Below are 14296 nucleotides of genomic sequence, written 5' to 3'. Positions count from 1 at the left end.
ATTAGCAACACTGGCTAGTGGACCAAAAGGATGTCAAAATTGTGATTTTGGATTTGTGGAATATTGCATTGTTTATAAATAACAAAATAAACATTTAATCCAGACTTCATATTTAATAAGATTTGCACATCAAAACCAATGTCAGAGAGAAAAAAAAAACTACTTGAACACATTTATAGAACATAATACTAAGGATGAAGAACTGCCTGGCCATCTTCATGAACCGATACTGCAACAAGCCCTATTTAAACTAAAGTGGTCCAAAACAAGTCATTCACTCTTTTTAATTAAAATCCCAAACCTTTTCAGATCAGACAGATTGTTTTCTGGGCCATGTCCATGATCAGGGGGATCTAGAAGTTCTATTGTAAGTAATCCCACATTCATGATTTTCTATACCACACAAATCGCATTATTGGGCAATTTGTCACAGATATATATAAACCAGCATTGTCTCTTTCTGATTGTTTGATCCAGCTACTTCAGCAAAACCCATCTGCGGGTCATTTCAGTTTCATTGACCAAGAATCACCACTCCTATTTATTAGATTGTGTCCATGAAAAGACAAAAGCAGCAGGAGCTTGTTTGCCCATCGCAGGTTAATCATGCTGACCTGCACAAAAAAAAAAAAAGAAATAGGCTAACATTTACTGCACCCTAGTTTTTAAAAGACAATATTACATATTCACACTTTAAAAAAAAGGCTAATCAGGTTGAGTTTTGTATACCAGCATTTTGTTCACCCATCAATGTAAACATGTTTTCCTGATGATTTTCTTAAGACGTTTACAAAATGTGGTTCATGCATGAGTTTAGAGGTTAAACTAAAAGGTTTATATTCTGTACTTCTTACATATATGCATGTATATTTTACAGATTCTCCTCTGAGAAGGATCGGCAAAAATGAGTGAAGATGGTGATAGGGATTGGGAATGCCACGAGAGAAGGGATACAAGGAGCAGGTTAACTTGATAAAGTTACTTATTGTGATGACAAAGACAAAAATATCTAAATAGCCCATGACTGCTCATTCAAGACACATGGAGAACACAGGAGGCAACCCTACGTTCACGGATCTACCCAGAAGTACAGCAAACAAAACAGGACCAATGGTTTGGGAAGACAGTAAAACACATTACTAAAATGCCAATCCCCTTTCTTCAAAACAATGATTTCAGACTCGAAACAAATGAATGTCTCAATCAAGAATGATCTAAAACAAATCTCACCATTAATATTTACTTTGTTTCTAATAGAGAATGAGTGTCTTAAAATGAAAGCAGTGTTTTTTACTAAGAGAGTACCAGTCAGATATTGCTAAAACTATTCAAAACAAGGTCATTGCAGTTGTAAAACTTCACTAATCAACAGGAATGTCATACTTGGTCCCATATTAAATAGCCCTGTGTGTCTAGCATTTTAGGAAATGTGTATACTACCTAGTGGTCAACTTAAAAAAACGTATTACTCACTCGGGCATACTGGACAGGACAGAGAAGTGGTTCTGTAATGGAGGTTTTTTTTTACATTGCATTTCCTATTGCTCAGCATGCAAAAGAAGACTTTCTGGATGATGGTGGCTTAAACATACAAGCTACAGACTAAAGGAAGAAATTGAAAAGTGAGATAGAAATCAGAAGTACTTCACAGTGATATCAACTGAGGCCAATCAGGAGCCTGGCTGCTGGATCCTACGATTAAATGACTCACACATACACGCAGTCAGAACAATCCATAAACATTCCAATCACTCAATCACACACAAATACTTAGTTTGATTGTTATGCACAGGTAGAGGCGCCTCACTGGGGTTTCCCCAGTAGGTTGGAGAGGAAGCTGGACCCCTGTCCCCCACCCTGCCCTCCTCCCCGTCCTCCTGCACCCCCAAAGGAATCCATCTGGTTCAGCTCCGACTGGTCCAGCATCTCAAAGTCCTCTCCGTCCAAGTCCGTGTCCAGCTCCGAGCTAGACTGCTTGCGGTAGCCCCTATGGGCCCCTGCTCTGGTGGGCCCCACCCTCTCTCTGCGGGCGGCAGGGGGACGAGGCTGCATGGCACCAGCCAATGCCGCCTGAATCATGTTGCTAGCGATGATTCCAGCCAGGTCACCTCCGAGGAAGTCAGAAGCAGGGGGGAGGCCGCCGAAGGAGAGCTCCTCGTCCAGGTCGTCCTGGTCAGAGTCCAGGTGGGATTCCACATCCAGCAGCTCGGCCGTGGTTCGGGGGCCAGTCCGCCCAGACCGAAGACCCAGGCTGGGCAGCCCGATGCAGGAGTCGTCGTCGTCGTCCATCAGGGTGGCGTCTGGGTTGATGGAGGGGAAGTCATTGAGGTCTCGTGCAAACGACTCCTCATTGTCACTGTGTCTATCAAAATCTGAGGGTGAACAGAGAAGGGGTTCAAGATGTTGGAATGTCATTTGTAATTTAAAAACACAGACAATCACCCTGCACAACATGTCTTACCAGAGTAGGCAGTCATGCCACAATACAGAAAACACAGTGCAGTGCCTTATGACATGTCATACAGGCTCTAATCTTAGCTACAATTCACAGATGCGCATTGGTCCCCGATTCAAATGTTTAACATACGACTGCTTCGTGCGCTGACCTGCACAAGCACAGCAGTCTGTTCGTGATCTTGCACATCTGCGCAGCACCTTCAGCATTCAAAAGCTAAAATGGCGTGCGCGATATTAGGCTTCGTTAGTTGGGTGACAACCTATGTAATTTGCTATGTTATTGTTATCTATGCAATGTTGAAAATTGTGTTTTACATGCACTGTCAAATTGTTTTACCGGAATAAAAGCTCACTAAACTTCAAAAAGGTCAAAACCATTTGATTTTGAGATGGGGGTGAAATCCAAAGTTGTGTTCATTGGCTATGTCATAGCCAATTTGTAAACATTAAATATTGGCACATTACTAAATCAAACATGTAATCTGCAAAAATGAAAAGTTAATTAGTGAGTGACAGTGATTTCAGAAGCAAAGTGGGAGATAAAACAGAGGCTATTCTCCCCTCCCCCCTATAATTTGAGTGTGGGGTAGTAGATGACCAGTCTCCCTTATGGCTCAGATCAGATGCCTACATAGTATACACCATAAACATACAGTGCATTCGGAAAGTATTCAGACGCCTTGACTTTTTCCACATTGTTACTTAAAGTTCCTTATTTTAAAATTGATTAAAACACATTTTTCCTCAATCTACAGACAATACCCCATAATGACAAAGCAAAAACATGTTTAGAATTTTTGTGAAATGTTTTAAATAAAAAAATAAACAGATACCTTATTTACATAGGTATTCAGACCCTTTGCTATGAGACTGACAATTGAGCTCAGGTGCATCCTGTTTCCATTGATCATCCTTGAGATGCTTTCAGTGGTGATTTTAGCAAATTGGTTTTAGCACATACCCACTCCACTGACGACCAGGCTAGTGATTGCTTTGCAATTCTTGAAGTTAGCCACTGATTCCTTCCAAACCACTCATTGCTGTGTAATGTTTATGTCCAATGGCCAAGGAGCACCGATACATTTTATCTATAAATTTCTCTTCATATGACATGGATATTGAAAAGGATTTGCCAGTAGATGGTCGACTTGACTCATGCTGATGACTGCTAGCTTGCTAGCTAAGATTTTGAAAGTAGGGTGTTGACATGATCAGTCCAATCAAAGTTACTGTAGATATAACATGATTATATCTGTGGCAAATAACCTTGAGCCTTCTTGGATAGACATTTCTAAAGTAACTATGGCAGCACCCAAGGGTCTTGAATGTTCGTGCTCTACCCGTATAGTTTGCGGTGACGTAGTGTCCCCATGAGTGATAGAACACAGAGCCAATCACATTACCAACCCCTACGCTCCTTATTTTCCACTGGCTGCACTGAGCTAGGCTGAAACACCTGCATTTTGGAGCTGCCTTAAGAAAGATAAAGATACCATGCTTGCATGTGGCTTTATTAACGAAACGATTGTTTGCAAACTGATATGTGACACGTATTAATGCCAAAATAGTATGTAAAACATGCACACACAAAAAAGCTGGTGGGGCTCATGATTTAGAAAGGCACGCACCTATCTATACAAGGTCTCACAGTTGACAGTGCATGTCAGAGTAAAAACCAAGCCATGAGGTCGAAAGAACTGTGCGTAGAGCTCCGAAACAGGATTGTGTTGAGGCAAAGATGTGGGGACGGGTCCCTAAACATTTCTGCAGCATTGAAGGTCCCCAAGAACAGTGGCCTCCATCATTCTTAAATGGAAGAAGTTTGGAAGGACCAAGACTCTTCCTAGAGCTGGCCACCCGGCCAAACTGAGCAATCGGTGGAGAAGGGCATTGATCAGATAGGTGACCAAGCAGGCCTTTATGGTAGAGTGGCCCGACAGAAGCCACTCCTTGGTAAAAGGCACATGACAGCCCCCTTGGAGTTTGCCAAAAGGTACCTAAAGGACTCTCAAACCATGTGAATCAAGATTATCTGGTCGGTAGGAAACCTGGCACCATCCTTACGGTGAAGCATGGTGGTGGCAGCATCATGCTGTGGGGATGTTCTTCAGCGGCAGGGACTGGGAGACTAGTCAGGATTGGGGGAAAGATGAACGGAACAAAGTAGAGAGAGAACCTTGATAATAACCTGCACAGGAGCTCTCAGGACCTCAGACTGGGGTGAAGATTCACCTTCCAACAGGACAAGAACCCTAAGCACACAGCCAAGACAACACAGGAATGGCTTCGGGACAATTTTTTGCTTTGTCATTATGAGGTATTGTGTATAGATTGATGAGGGGGAAAATCAAGGGGTCTGAATACTTTTCGAATGCACTGTACACACACACCAGCTCAGACAGTTCAAGCCCAGAGAGGCCCAGCTCATGATCTCCATCAGCAGCTGATTTTAAATTAGAATGGAAAATGTATGAACTGCAGCAATTCATTCTCTAATCAAAAACAAAGTGTCAAACTAAAATGTATCGTTCCTGTATCATAGCCCATGTATCTAGCTAGATACGTATCCAATCATCTTAAAAGGGAAAGATGCACATCCCTATTAGCTACATTGGATCTGGCTCTAATTCTCGTGACTCCAGAGTATGTGTGCCTGGAGGTGCAGACTCAGCGGGTGGGTGCGTACTGTACCTTCTGAGCCCTCTGTGAGAGGAGTCTGGCCACGGGACAGATTAAAGGTCCCATTGTCTGTGTACGAGACCTCAGCGTCAGAGTGCTCAGAGTCCGTCATCGCAAGTTCTTTGGCCACTATAGCATCGTCAAACTGAAAGAAAGGAAAGACATTGAACCGTGTTAGTCATTCATAATATAGTATGTTTCCTCTTGAATGTAGTCCATATGTCACAGATGATGTGGCCCGATATAAATAACAAGCCCTCCCAGTCATATCTCTAAAGGGGTCAGGTTATTGTAAGTCTGAGACCAGCTGCAGTCTTAAGCTACATATGCCACTCCTGGCCATCTAACTGAGTACTAACCAACACAGAAAACAAGTAGGCCCATTTCAATAACCATAACAGTCAGATAGATGACAACCTGACTATGCTTTTGGACTGCATGTGAAATACATCAGGTGAATTACCGTCGGGCAGAATGCAGCAAGCTCCTCCTCACTGTCACTGGCATCACCGGATGCTGCACCCCGAATTGGCTTGCGGAGGACTGCAGAGCAAACATGCAAACACAGGCCACAGGTTACAATGACTGAGTTACTCCCTTGATCCAGTCAAGGTAGAAGGAGATACACTGGTTTAGGTTTGTCCATGCAAACTGTATCAATGCCAATGCAACTAACAGACACACTGTACTCACACTGGTTGTCGATGGGCTTTGACATCATATACCCGCGAACGCTGAAGTCCAGCCACTGCAGGGCCGGCTCCAACTTCATGCACACACGCTGCCACACTCGGTGGTACGCTGCCAGGGGGCACAGCAGAACAACCAGCACTGGGACAAGAGAGAATGGCTTAATGTTAGTGGAAACATCACTGGGCATAAACAAACAAAAAAAAGGCAAAAGAACTATGGCTGCATTCATCTGTGCTTTTAGGCTCTTGCTCACCCAATCCCCAGCCTCCGAGCTACTCTCCTCAGCCCAGACACACCCATGGGCTTCAGCCCAACTAATCTCGCCATTCAATGGAGAACGAAACAAAGAGTGGGAGCTCCAGCAGCCAAGAGATTATTAAGTACGTCAGAGGGCCCTGGCAAGGCCTCCCTGATCTTGGCTCTCCGGTAGATCGGACGCTCTACATTGGTTAGAGGTGTTGGGATTAGGCATGTCTCAGCCTGACCTCCTGCCATTCCTGCTTCCCCCTCTTCCTGAATCCCTCCCTGCCTGCCTCAGCCCAGCCAGGAGGTAATCACCTCACAGACAGAACCCTGGTGCCGGGGACACGGATCTGGTTTCACCAGCAATGCATTTTTAACAAAGGCAGCCAACTTCCCACCATTAGGGAGCTCTGATTGGGGATGGTGTTTGGGAAACAGGAGGGTGGGGTATGTGGGTTGCCTCTCACTGTACTCACCTGCAGAGTAAGAGAGCACCAGTCCAGGAATGTACCGTCCAACCATGACCAGACAGGTCAAGAGGGCACAGGTCAGGAGGCAGAACTAGACACAACAGAGTTCAACTGGTCAAGTTACTGATTAGTTGTATGTTCACAGTAGGCTGAGAGTAGACAAGACATTGTATTAGGGTTTATATAGGAAACCCTCCATACTAGTACAAGGGGAGTGCCAAGGCCTCACCTTGCCAGGGTTGTGGCGTTTGAACTGCACCAGGCTGGATGTGAAGGCCAGCCCAGAGACCCAGACCTCAGCAATGTGGTGACACAGCTCTGGAACACTGAGCACCCCTGGCTGCACCAGGCCCCAGCTGCAAGATAGAAGTACAACAACATCAGTGACATCCTCTGTCGGTGACCACTGCCTAACCAGAGTGTGACGATAGGATACAAATTGTATATTTTTAAGAAGTAGGCCTACCTTTCATTTTCAGACTCATCAGGTTTTTTAACTGTGGAAAGAGACAGAAAATGCACTTAACACCCGCATTTAGCAACAATCCACATCACTAAATGCACTACACTTGGACACTCTACACCACATGAGTTTAAATGAGGACAGGCATGACAAAGGATATCATTCATTATACAGTGTCTAATGAATAGTACAGACCAGGGCCAGTAGGGTATTCACACCAAGGGTAGTATGACACTGGGGAATAAGGGACTGGATCTAAGAACCAAGTCAGGTGTAATTAGCACAGTTGGGCAGAGGTACTCAGCAGGGACAGACCAAGACACAGTGGGGCATCTTGGCCAGGTCACAAATGTAAATGAGAACTTGTTCTCAACTTGCCTACCTGGTTAAATAAAGGTGAAATAAATAAATAAATAATAAATGAGGCATTGGGTGCAGAATAAGGCAGACTACCCAGAAATAAATGTACTCTATCCTCCTCACCTCTGATCTCAGGCCAGATCTTGTTCCTCCAGCTGTCAACGCAGATGAATACAACCAGGCCAGAGGACAGCAGGAAGAGCAGGCGCAGCGAGGTCAGGGCAAAGAACCTGGAACAGAACACTAAGATCAGCTTCAGAACAGCTGACGTTTCCTTTTGTTTAATATGTCACAAACACACCCCGTGGACTCCTGTGCAAGTGGCAGTTACGCACAGACTCGGGTTTCTGTGTGTGGTGCCTCGGTTACTGACAAAGGTGGGTCGCTGACTCAATGTGATGGAAAAGGCTGACAAATATTGTGGTGATAGTTTGTGTGTACATGTGACTTTGATCTCTACTTTGAATTTGTCACCTACTGAGTAAAATGTTGTCAGACTGACAGCAGACAATCTAGACATTAGTTCAAATGAAGACAAAAGTTTAGAACTGCATTCACTTCAAGCTCACCAAGAGGCAAACATACGGTTTCCCATTTACAGGCCAGCATTGTAAATAAGATTTTGTAATATCTACATGCAGACCACCATAGTCCCTGTGCCAAAGAACGTCAAGGTAACCTGTCTAAATGACTATCGCCCCATAGAGCTCACAATCTGTACCCATTAAATTATTTTAAAAGGCTGGTCACAGCTCACATCAACATAATCATCCCAATCAACACAATCATTCCAATCATGCACACCACACTGCACTTTCCCACTTGGGCAAATGGAACACCTATGTGAGCATGCTGCTCATTGACTACAGCTACATGTTCAACACCAGTGCCCTCCAAGCGCATCACTAAGCTAAGGACCCTGGGACTGAACGTCTTCCTCCTGATGGGACACCCCCAGGTAGTAGGCAACAACACATCCGCCACACTGAACCTCCCTCAGGGGTGCGTACTTAGTCACCTCCTGTACTCCCTGTTCACCCATTACTGTCTGGCCGCACACGACTCCAACACCCTCATTACGTTTGCTGATGACACGATGGTGGTAGGCCTGATCACCGACGACGATGAGACCGCCTATAGGGAGCAGGTCAGAGAACTGGCGGTGTGGTACCAGGTACAACAACCTCTCAACGTCAGCAAGTCAAAGGAGCTAATCGTGGACGACAAGAAACTGAGAACCGAGCACACCCCCATTCACATCGAAGGGGCTGTAGTGGACAGGGTCGAGAGCTTCAAGTTCCTCAGTGTTCAAATCACAAAGGATCTATCATGGTCCACACAGACCAACCCAGTCATGAAGAGGGCACAACAATGATTTGGCATGGGCCCTCAAATCCTGAAAATGTTCTACAGCTGCACCATTGAAAGCATCTTGACTGGCTGAATCACCGGTTAGTATGGCAATTGCTTGGCATCCGACCGTTAGGTGCTACATTACTGGAGCCGAGCTCCCTACCATCCAGGACCTCTATACCAGGCGGTGTCAGAGGAAGGCCTTAAAAATTGTCAAAGACTCCAGCCACCCAAGTGATAGACTGCTATCGCACGGCAAGTGGTACCAATGCACCAAGTCTGGAATCAACAGGACCCTGAACAGCTTCTACCCCCAAGCCATAAGACTGCTAAATAGTTAGTCCGGATAGCCATTTGGTTATCTGCACTGACCCTTTTTGCACTAAGTTTTTGAATCATCACATACGCTGCTGCTACTGTTTACTCCCTGCTACTTTATTCCTAGTTATATGTACATATCTACCTAAATTACCTGCACATCAACTCTGTACTGGGACCCCTTGTGCATAGCAAAGTTATCGTTACTCATTGCGTATCTATTATTAATTTTACGTGTTTTACTTTTCTATTATTTCTCTTTTTTTTGTCTCTGCATTGTTGGGAAGGGCCCATAAGTACACATCTGTTTTTTTACAAAGCATGTAACAAAAAAAATGTATTTGTTCTTAATTGATCAGTCTGGTAAAATGAAAGGTACAAATTAAATCAAGCCTAGAGTAGCCTACAGATTGGTTTCAAAAGTGGTGTTGGAATTCAGGACTATGTAATCTAGCTATGCTAACAACTTGCCCCAAAATAGATAACTAGATGGCAGCTATTACACGTGGCTCCATTGCCACTTGGTTTAACACATCTAAAAGACATTTAGTGACCACAATAACAGCAGAGTGAAATGTTGCTGGTAGCCTACATCATTAAATATTAGAGAACTATTGGCTGATAATGCATGGCATACATCTTCTTATTAGTAGTACTGAGATAGAGAACACATTCAGAAGGAAACAAAACCCTGACCCCCATTTCTTAGGGATCTCGGTTTAAAGTCAAAAGTACACACATACCCATTGGTAATAATGTCTATTGATTGTGTGCAAACTAAAACACACAACAGAATTATCAAATTCCTATACCACACACCAGTACTGGTACTTTTAGGGTGGGCTTACTTCCTGTACACTTCTCACCCAAAATACACGTGACTTGTGTCATTTCATGCATTACGATGTATCACTCTGGGCCTATATAGACTATTTGTTCACCACAGCCGGCTGACTTCTTGACATCGATTGATTGGTGACATGGTGGCTGTTTGCAATGGCACATTTAGGATATTGACTCTGTAATACAAAGTACATCGCCTCTGTAGGGGGACGTAGCCTTATAGGACTTTTACTATCATCACATCACTAATTAATTTCACAGATTCTGTTTTACACTCCTTGTAGACATTTGACATATAGGCTTAACTAGAGTAGTTGCAGATTCAACATACTAGGCCTATTTCCATTGAAAGATAATGTCAACCCCCAGAGTAGATAGTGTTTCTAATGCCACCTACAGAAGCACAGTGGTGCTTTGGTGGTCTATTAATAGCAGCTCTGGTGAGCCATCTGTCTCATCTTAAATTGATGGGAGACGTTTTCGTTGTGCAAAAGCTTCTGATGGTACAGTAGATATGATTACTGTATTTGGATATGATTTATGTACGGCATGGATTATACATTGTACAAATATGCTTGTCATTACTGTATACCATTTATAATTTCTCTAAAACTTACCAGAACACAACGTTGACCACTGTGAAGAGTAGCACACTCTGAAACGGCCTTTCCCACACCAGAACGGACTGTAGGTAGGTCAACACCGGCTCGTAAGGTCCGAGTCTCTTCTGAAGCGAGGCTTTAACAACGCGGACCTGGCCATCTCTTTCGCTGGAGCATGGTCGACTTCTCAGGCCAAGAGTCGACCCCTGTTTTCCTGAACACTCTCCCATGGCATTTTCCAGTCCTTCCGTGTGCGCCATCTCTCACGTTAAATGTTGATTATTAAATAACCCTGTAAAATAACACCTCGGTATAAATATGGAGCCAACTAAAGAAAGTGTCGTGTCCCAGATCGTGTCTCCCACTTCAGAACAACCGAAACCGCTTTTAGCCGACTAGAAGACGATAGCTGACTTGTTATCTTGTCACTCTCAAACAAAGCTAGAGTAACTGTCAAAAGTCCCTGCCAGGACGAACTCGTCAGTTAACAAAAATATGCTAACATTCCTGTATCTAGTCAAATTTACACGCAGTGTCGTTTCACCTGGCTAAGTATTTTGTTAGCTAACTAGCCAAAAGCTAGCTGTATTTGGCAAGCTAGCTATGTGTGCTAAATGAATACTAATAATAGTGCACTGTAGCTAACGTTAGCTAGCAAAGCAACTGTACGATGCTATCGATATCTTTACCAACTATGACTAGAACATATATCAATTATTTGTAAAATAGCACACAAACGGGACACCTACTTTGACACTATTGCAGAAAATTATGTGGTATTGACAATATGGCGTTGCCCTAAACCTAGCTAATTGAAACACTTTTTTTTACAAAAAAAATAATCGTTGTCAACTGACACGCCAATCAGAAGCAACAGCACTACTTGTCGTTTATTGTGGATTTAGCTGTGGACAGACAGGTTGCGGACCAAAGTATGTGAATGACATTTCAATAACCTATATTGAGGTCATATATAAATCAGTAAATTGTTTAAAATATCCTGTATTTACACTTTACTATCAGACATCACACTATACAGCAGTTGCAATGAAATCATGCATGCAGTATGCCTCATATTCTATAATTACAGCTAGATCTTCATGAATGAATGAGTTATAACTGAAGTTGCTTTTAAAATACATTTGAAAATAGCTCAAATCATTTCGATACAATTTAGAAGATGTATAGAAAACCTAAATGGAGCAGTTTGTATTCTGCAACAATTCAGATGCCACGTAAATGAAGAAGTTGTATTATTACGAGTAACGTCAGAAGGATAATAATGTCAGTGCAGTTTTTGTTCGTACCGGAAGCAAACGGAACAAAGTGGGCGGGACCTACCTGAATTGATCCAATAAACTCTCGTTTCGCTTTGCAATTGTTTGGACTAATGATTACACCCTTAATCCCCTGTTGAAAACACGGAATTCCCCTAAATGTGGGGAACTGCTCATCGTAAATAACATACATACGTATTCTTTGATGAGGTTTAACGGAGGTTGGCATCCAATAAATGTTGCTTTACCGCCACCTACTAGAAGGGAGTAAAACTCCACTAAACCTTGCTTGAGAATTTTAAAAAAAATAAACAAAAAAATACCGTTACCATCTAACCGAACACAAAAAAATTCACCACCCTACTACGCTATTTAAATATATCTAGTACTACCTCAGGCCAACAGTCTGAAAGGACTGGACACCACCTGTAACTCTGACGTCAAGCCTGGTACACCCAAATACTTCTCTGTGCCACCACAACCTTACTTTTCTGCGACTTACGTTCCATCCCTCCAGTACAGTTGATAACCATTGCAATAAATGCTAAAAATGCAATCTTACTGAAACATATCACATATTGGTATTTTCCTCTGTACTGGTACAGATCTACTAGTAACAACACTACTCATCTCAGGATCCATCCCCTTTGACCCCATCTTCCTAAACTTTCTTCACTGCCTCAGCATACGAGGCAGTGTCCTCTACACTACCCTGGAAACCTCAACCTGCATTTCTCACAGCAGACATTTCTGATCCCCAGTCCCATGGGCACCCCTACAATTAACACATACCACTACTTTCCCCCAATGTTACACATTCCTTTCCCTCATGTCCTTCTGCATAATTCTCACACCTAGGAACCTCACTCCTACAACATGCCCATAAGCTTGACACCTGTAACAACGAAATGGATTTCGGCACAAAAGCTCGTACAGGATAACATATCTTAACATCACTTTGTCGGGCAAAGACTCAACATCAAAATTCAAAAGAACAGACAACGGCTCTACTGTTTCACCACTCACGCCACCCGGTCTGATTCGCACCAAACAAACATCCCCTTCAGTTGGTCAACTTTCACATTTACCGCTACTTTAGTAATCACAATTCACACCTCTTGTCCCCATTAATTTAACACCAAGCGCTTGCTCCCTCTGACCAACAGAAACACAAACAATTATCAACAGACCACTTTTGGTTACCCTCACCGATTCCACAGCAACCAACTCTGTTTTCACCCACACTGAAACCACAAATGGATCAGCCAAACCACAAGGGTCCACTTTTTTCCAAAAATTGCCCTCCTACCGTCACAGACTCATCTTTATCCTGACCTTCCGTCACGCAGTGTTGCCAATTTAGCGACTTTGTCGCTATATTTAGCGAGTATTCAGACCCTTCTAGCAACAAATCTAGCGACTTTTCTGGTGTTATTGGAGACTCTGGCGTGAAAGCATGTGTCGTTCTTACTCTTCTCAACGAGCAGCGGGTGCTGCCGTGGGCCCCACCCCAGTCCCTATGCACTCACAGGCGGCCCAGTCCTCGCGTAGCAGTCCCTACAAGCTGTAGTCAGAGCAGGAGATGTTCACCCCTCCGCGTCCAGACTGCAAATGAATCGCGCATGCGGGATCTTTGTCTAAAATAAATCACTGCACAAAAATAAATCACTGCATTTGATTCACACAGCCTCAGTCACTTACTCACCTTGTCAACTGTGTGTGTACCTCTGGCAGAAGCTAAACATCTAGCTGGCTTGCTCATCATGTCTCAGTCTAAACTGTACACTCAAAAATACAGAAAGGAGTGGGAATCAAATCCTGAATTCAAAAGCTGGTTGAAGCCGTTTATTGGAGATGATACACGGGCATACTGCCTGTATTGTAAGGCTGATTTCTACACCAAACTTAGTGATGTAAAACAAAACACATGACAACTCAAAAACATACTCAAAAGGCAAAGCCTTATAACAGTTCCACCCAAAACAAGCTGCCATTTATGGTTCAAAAAATGTACTGTAAAAAAGGCTGAGACCACTGTGGCATTAGCTATCGCTGAACACTGTTCCATGCTGGCATGTGATCACATTGGAGAAGCATGTAGAGCTGCTTTCTCAGACTCCACTGCTGCTACCCACTTCAAAATGCACAGGACAAAGTGCACAGAAATTATTACGGGTGTTCTAGCACCATACTTTCTGAAAAAGTTGGTTGCAGATGTGGGTGACCAGCGTTTCAGCCTCCTCCTCGATGAGTCCACACGGATGTAAGTGTTTCTAAGTACCTGGGGGTTGTGATAAGGTACTTTAGTGACACCAAGCAGACAATTGTATCAACATCAACAGGCTTGTTGAGTTGGAGGGAGAAGATGCAAAATCTATAGCCTGTGCTGTTGTGGCTTTCCTCGAGTAGTGTTGTCTTAAAAAAGAGAAACTCCTGGGGATAGGGACTGACTATGCCTCTGTTATGACGGGGATTAACAATGGGGTCCATATAGTGCTGAAGGAGGAGTATGGCCTCAAATATCTTAATCACTGTGTG

The 14296-nt window shown here is 43.5% G+C and overlaps 1 protein-coding gene across 6 annotated transcripts; it reads right to left on the bottom strand.

Annotated features, from left to right (window-relative positions):
• Positions 1 to 93: 93 nt before the first annotated feature.
• Positions 94 to 13387, bottom strand: LOC118370807 (reticulophagy regulator 3-like). 6 transcript variants are annotated; one of them, XM_035755956.2, is made up of 10 exons: positions 13288 to 13387; positions 10497 to 10773; positions 7489 to 7595; positions 7009 to 7039; positions 6772 to 6898; positions 6549 to 6633; positions 5830 to 5967; positions 5600 to 5679; positions 5149 to 5281; positions 94 to 2372 (listed from the first exon to the last, which is right to left on the bottom strand). In XM_035755956.2, exons 2-10 carry the CDS (start codon positions 10739 to 10741, stop codon positions 1804 to 1806), a joined length of 1515 nt encoding a protein of 504 aa, XP_035611849.1. In that variant the 5' UTR covers positions 10742 to 10773; positions 13288 to 13387; the 3' UTR covers positions 94 to 1803. The 6 variants fall into 6 exon arrangements, with proteins under 6 accessions (XP_035611849.1, XP_035611851.1, XP_035611854.1 ...); XM_035755958.2 differs by having other exon boundaries at positions 13230 to 13356; XM_035755961.2 differs by lacking the exon at positions 13288 to 13387 and adding an exon at positions 13068 to 13219.
• Between the last annotated feature and the right edge of the window lie 909 nt (positions 13388 to 14296).

The sequence above is a fragment of the Oncorhynchus keta genome, chromosome 5 (genome assembly GCF_023373465.1).
Source record: "Oncorhynchus keta strain PuntledgeMale-10-30-2019 chromosome 5, Oket_V2, whole genome shotgun sequence".
NCBI lineage: Eukaryota > Metazoa > Chordata > Actinopteri > Salmoniformes > Salmonidae > Oncorhynchus > Oncorhynchus keta.
Note: the sequence above shows the minus strand (reverse complement) of the source record. Positions and strands in the feature narration are given on the sequence as shown.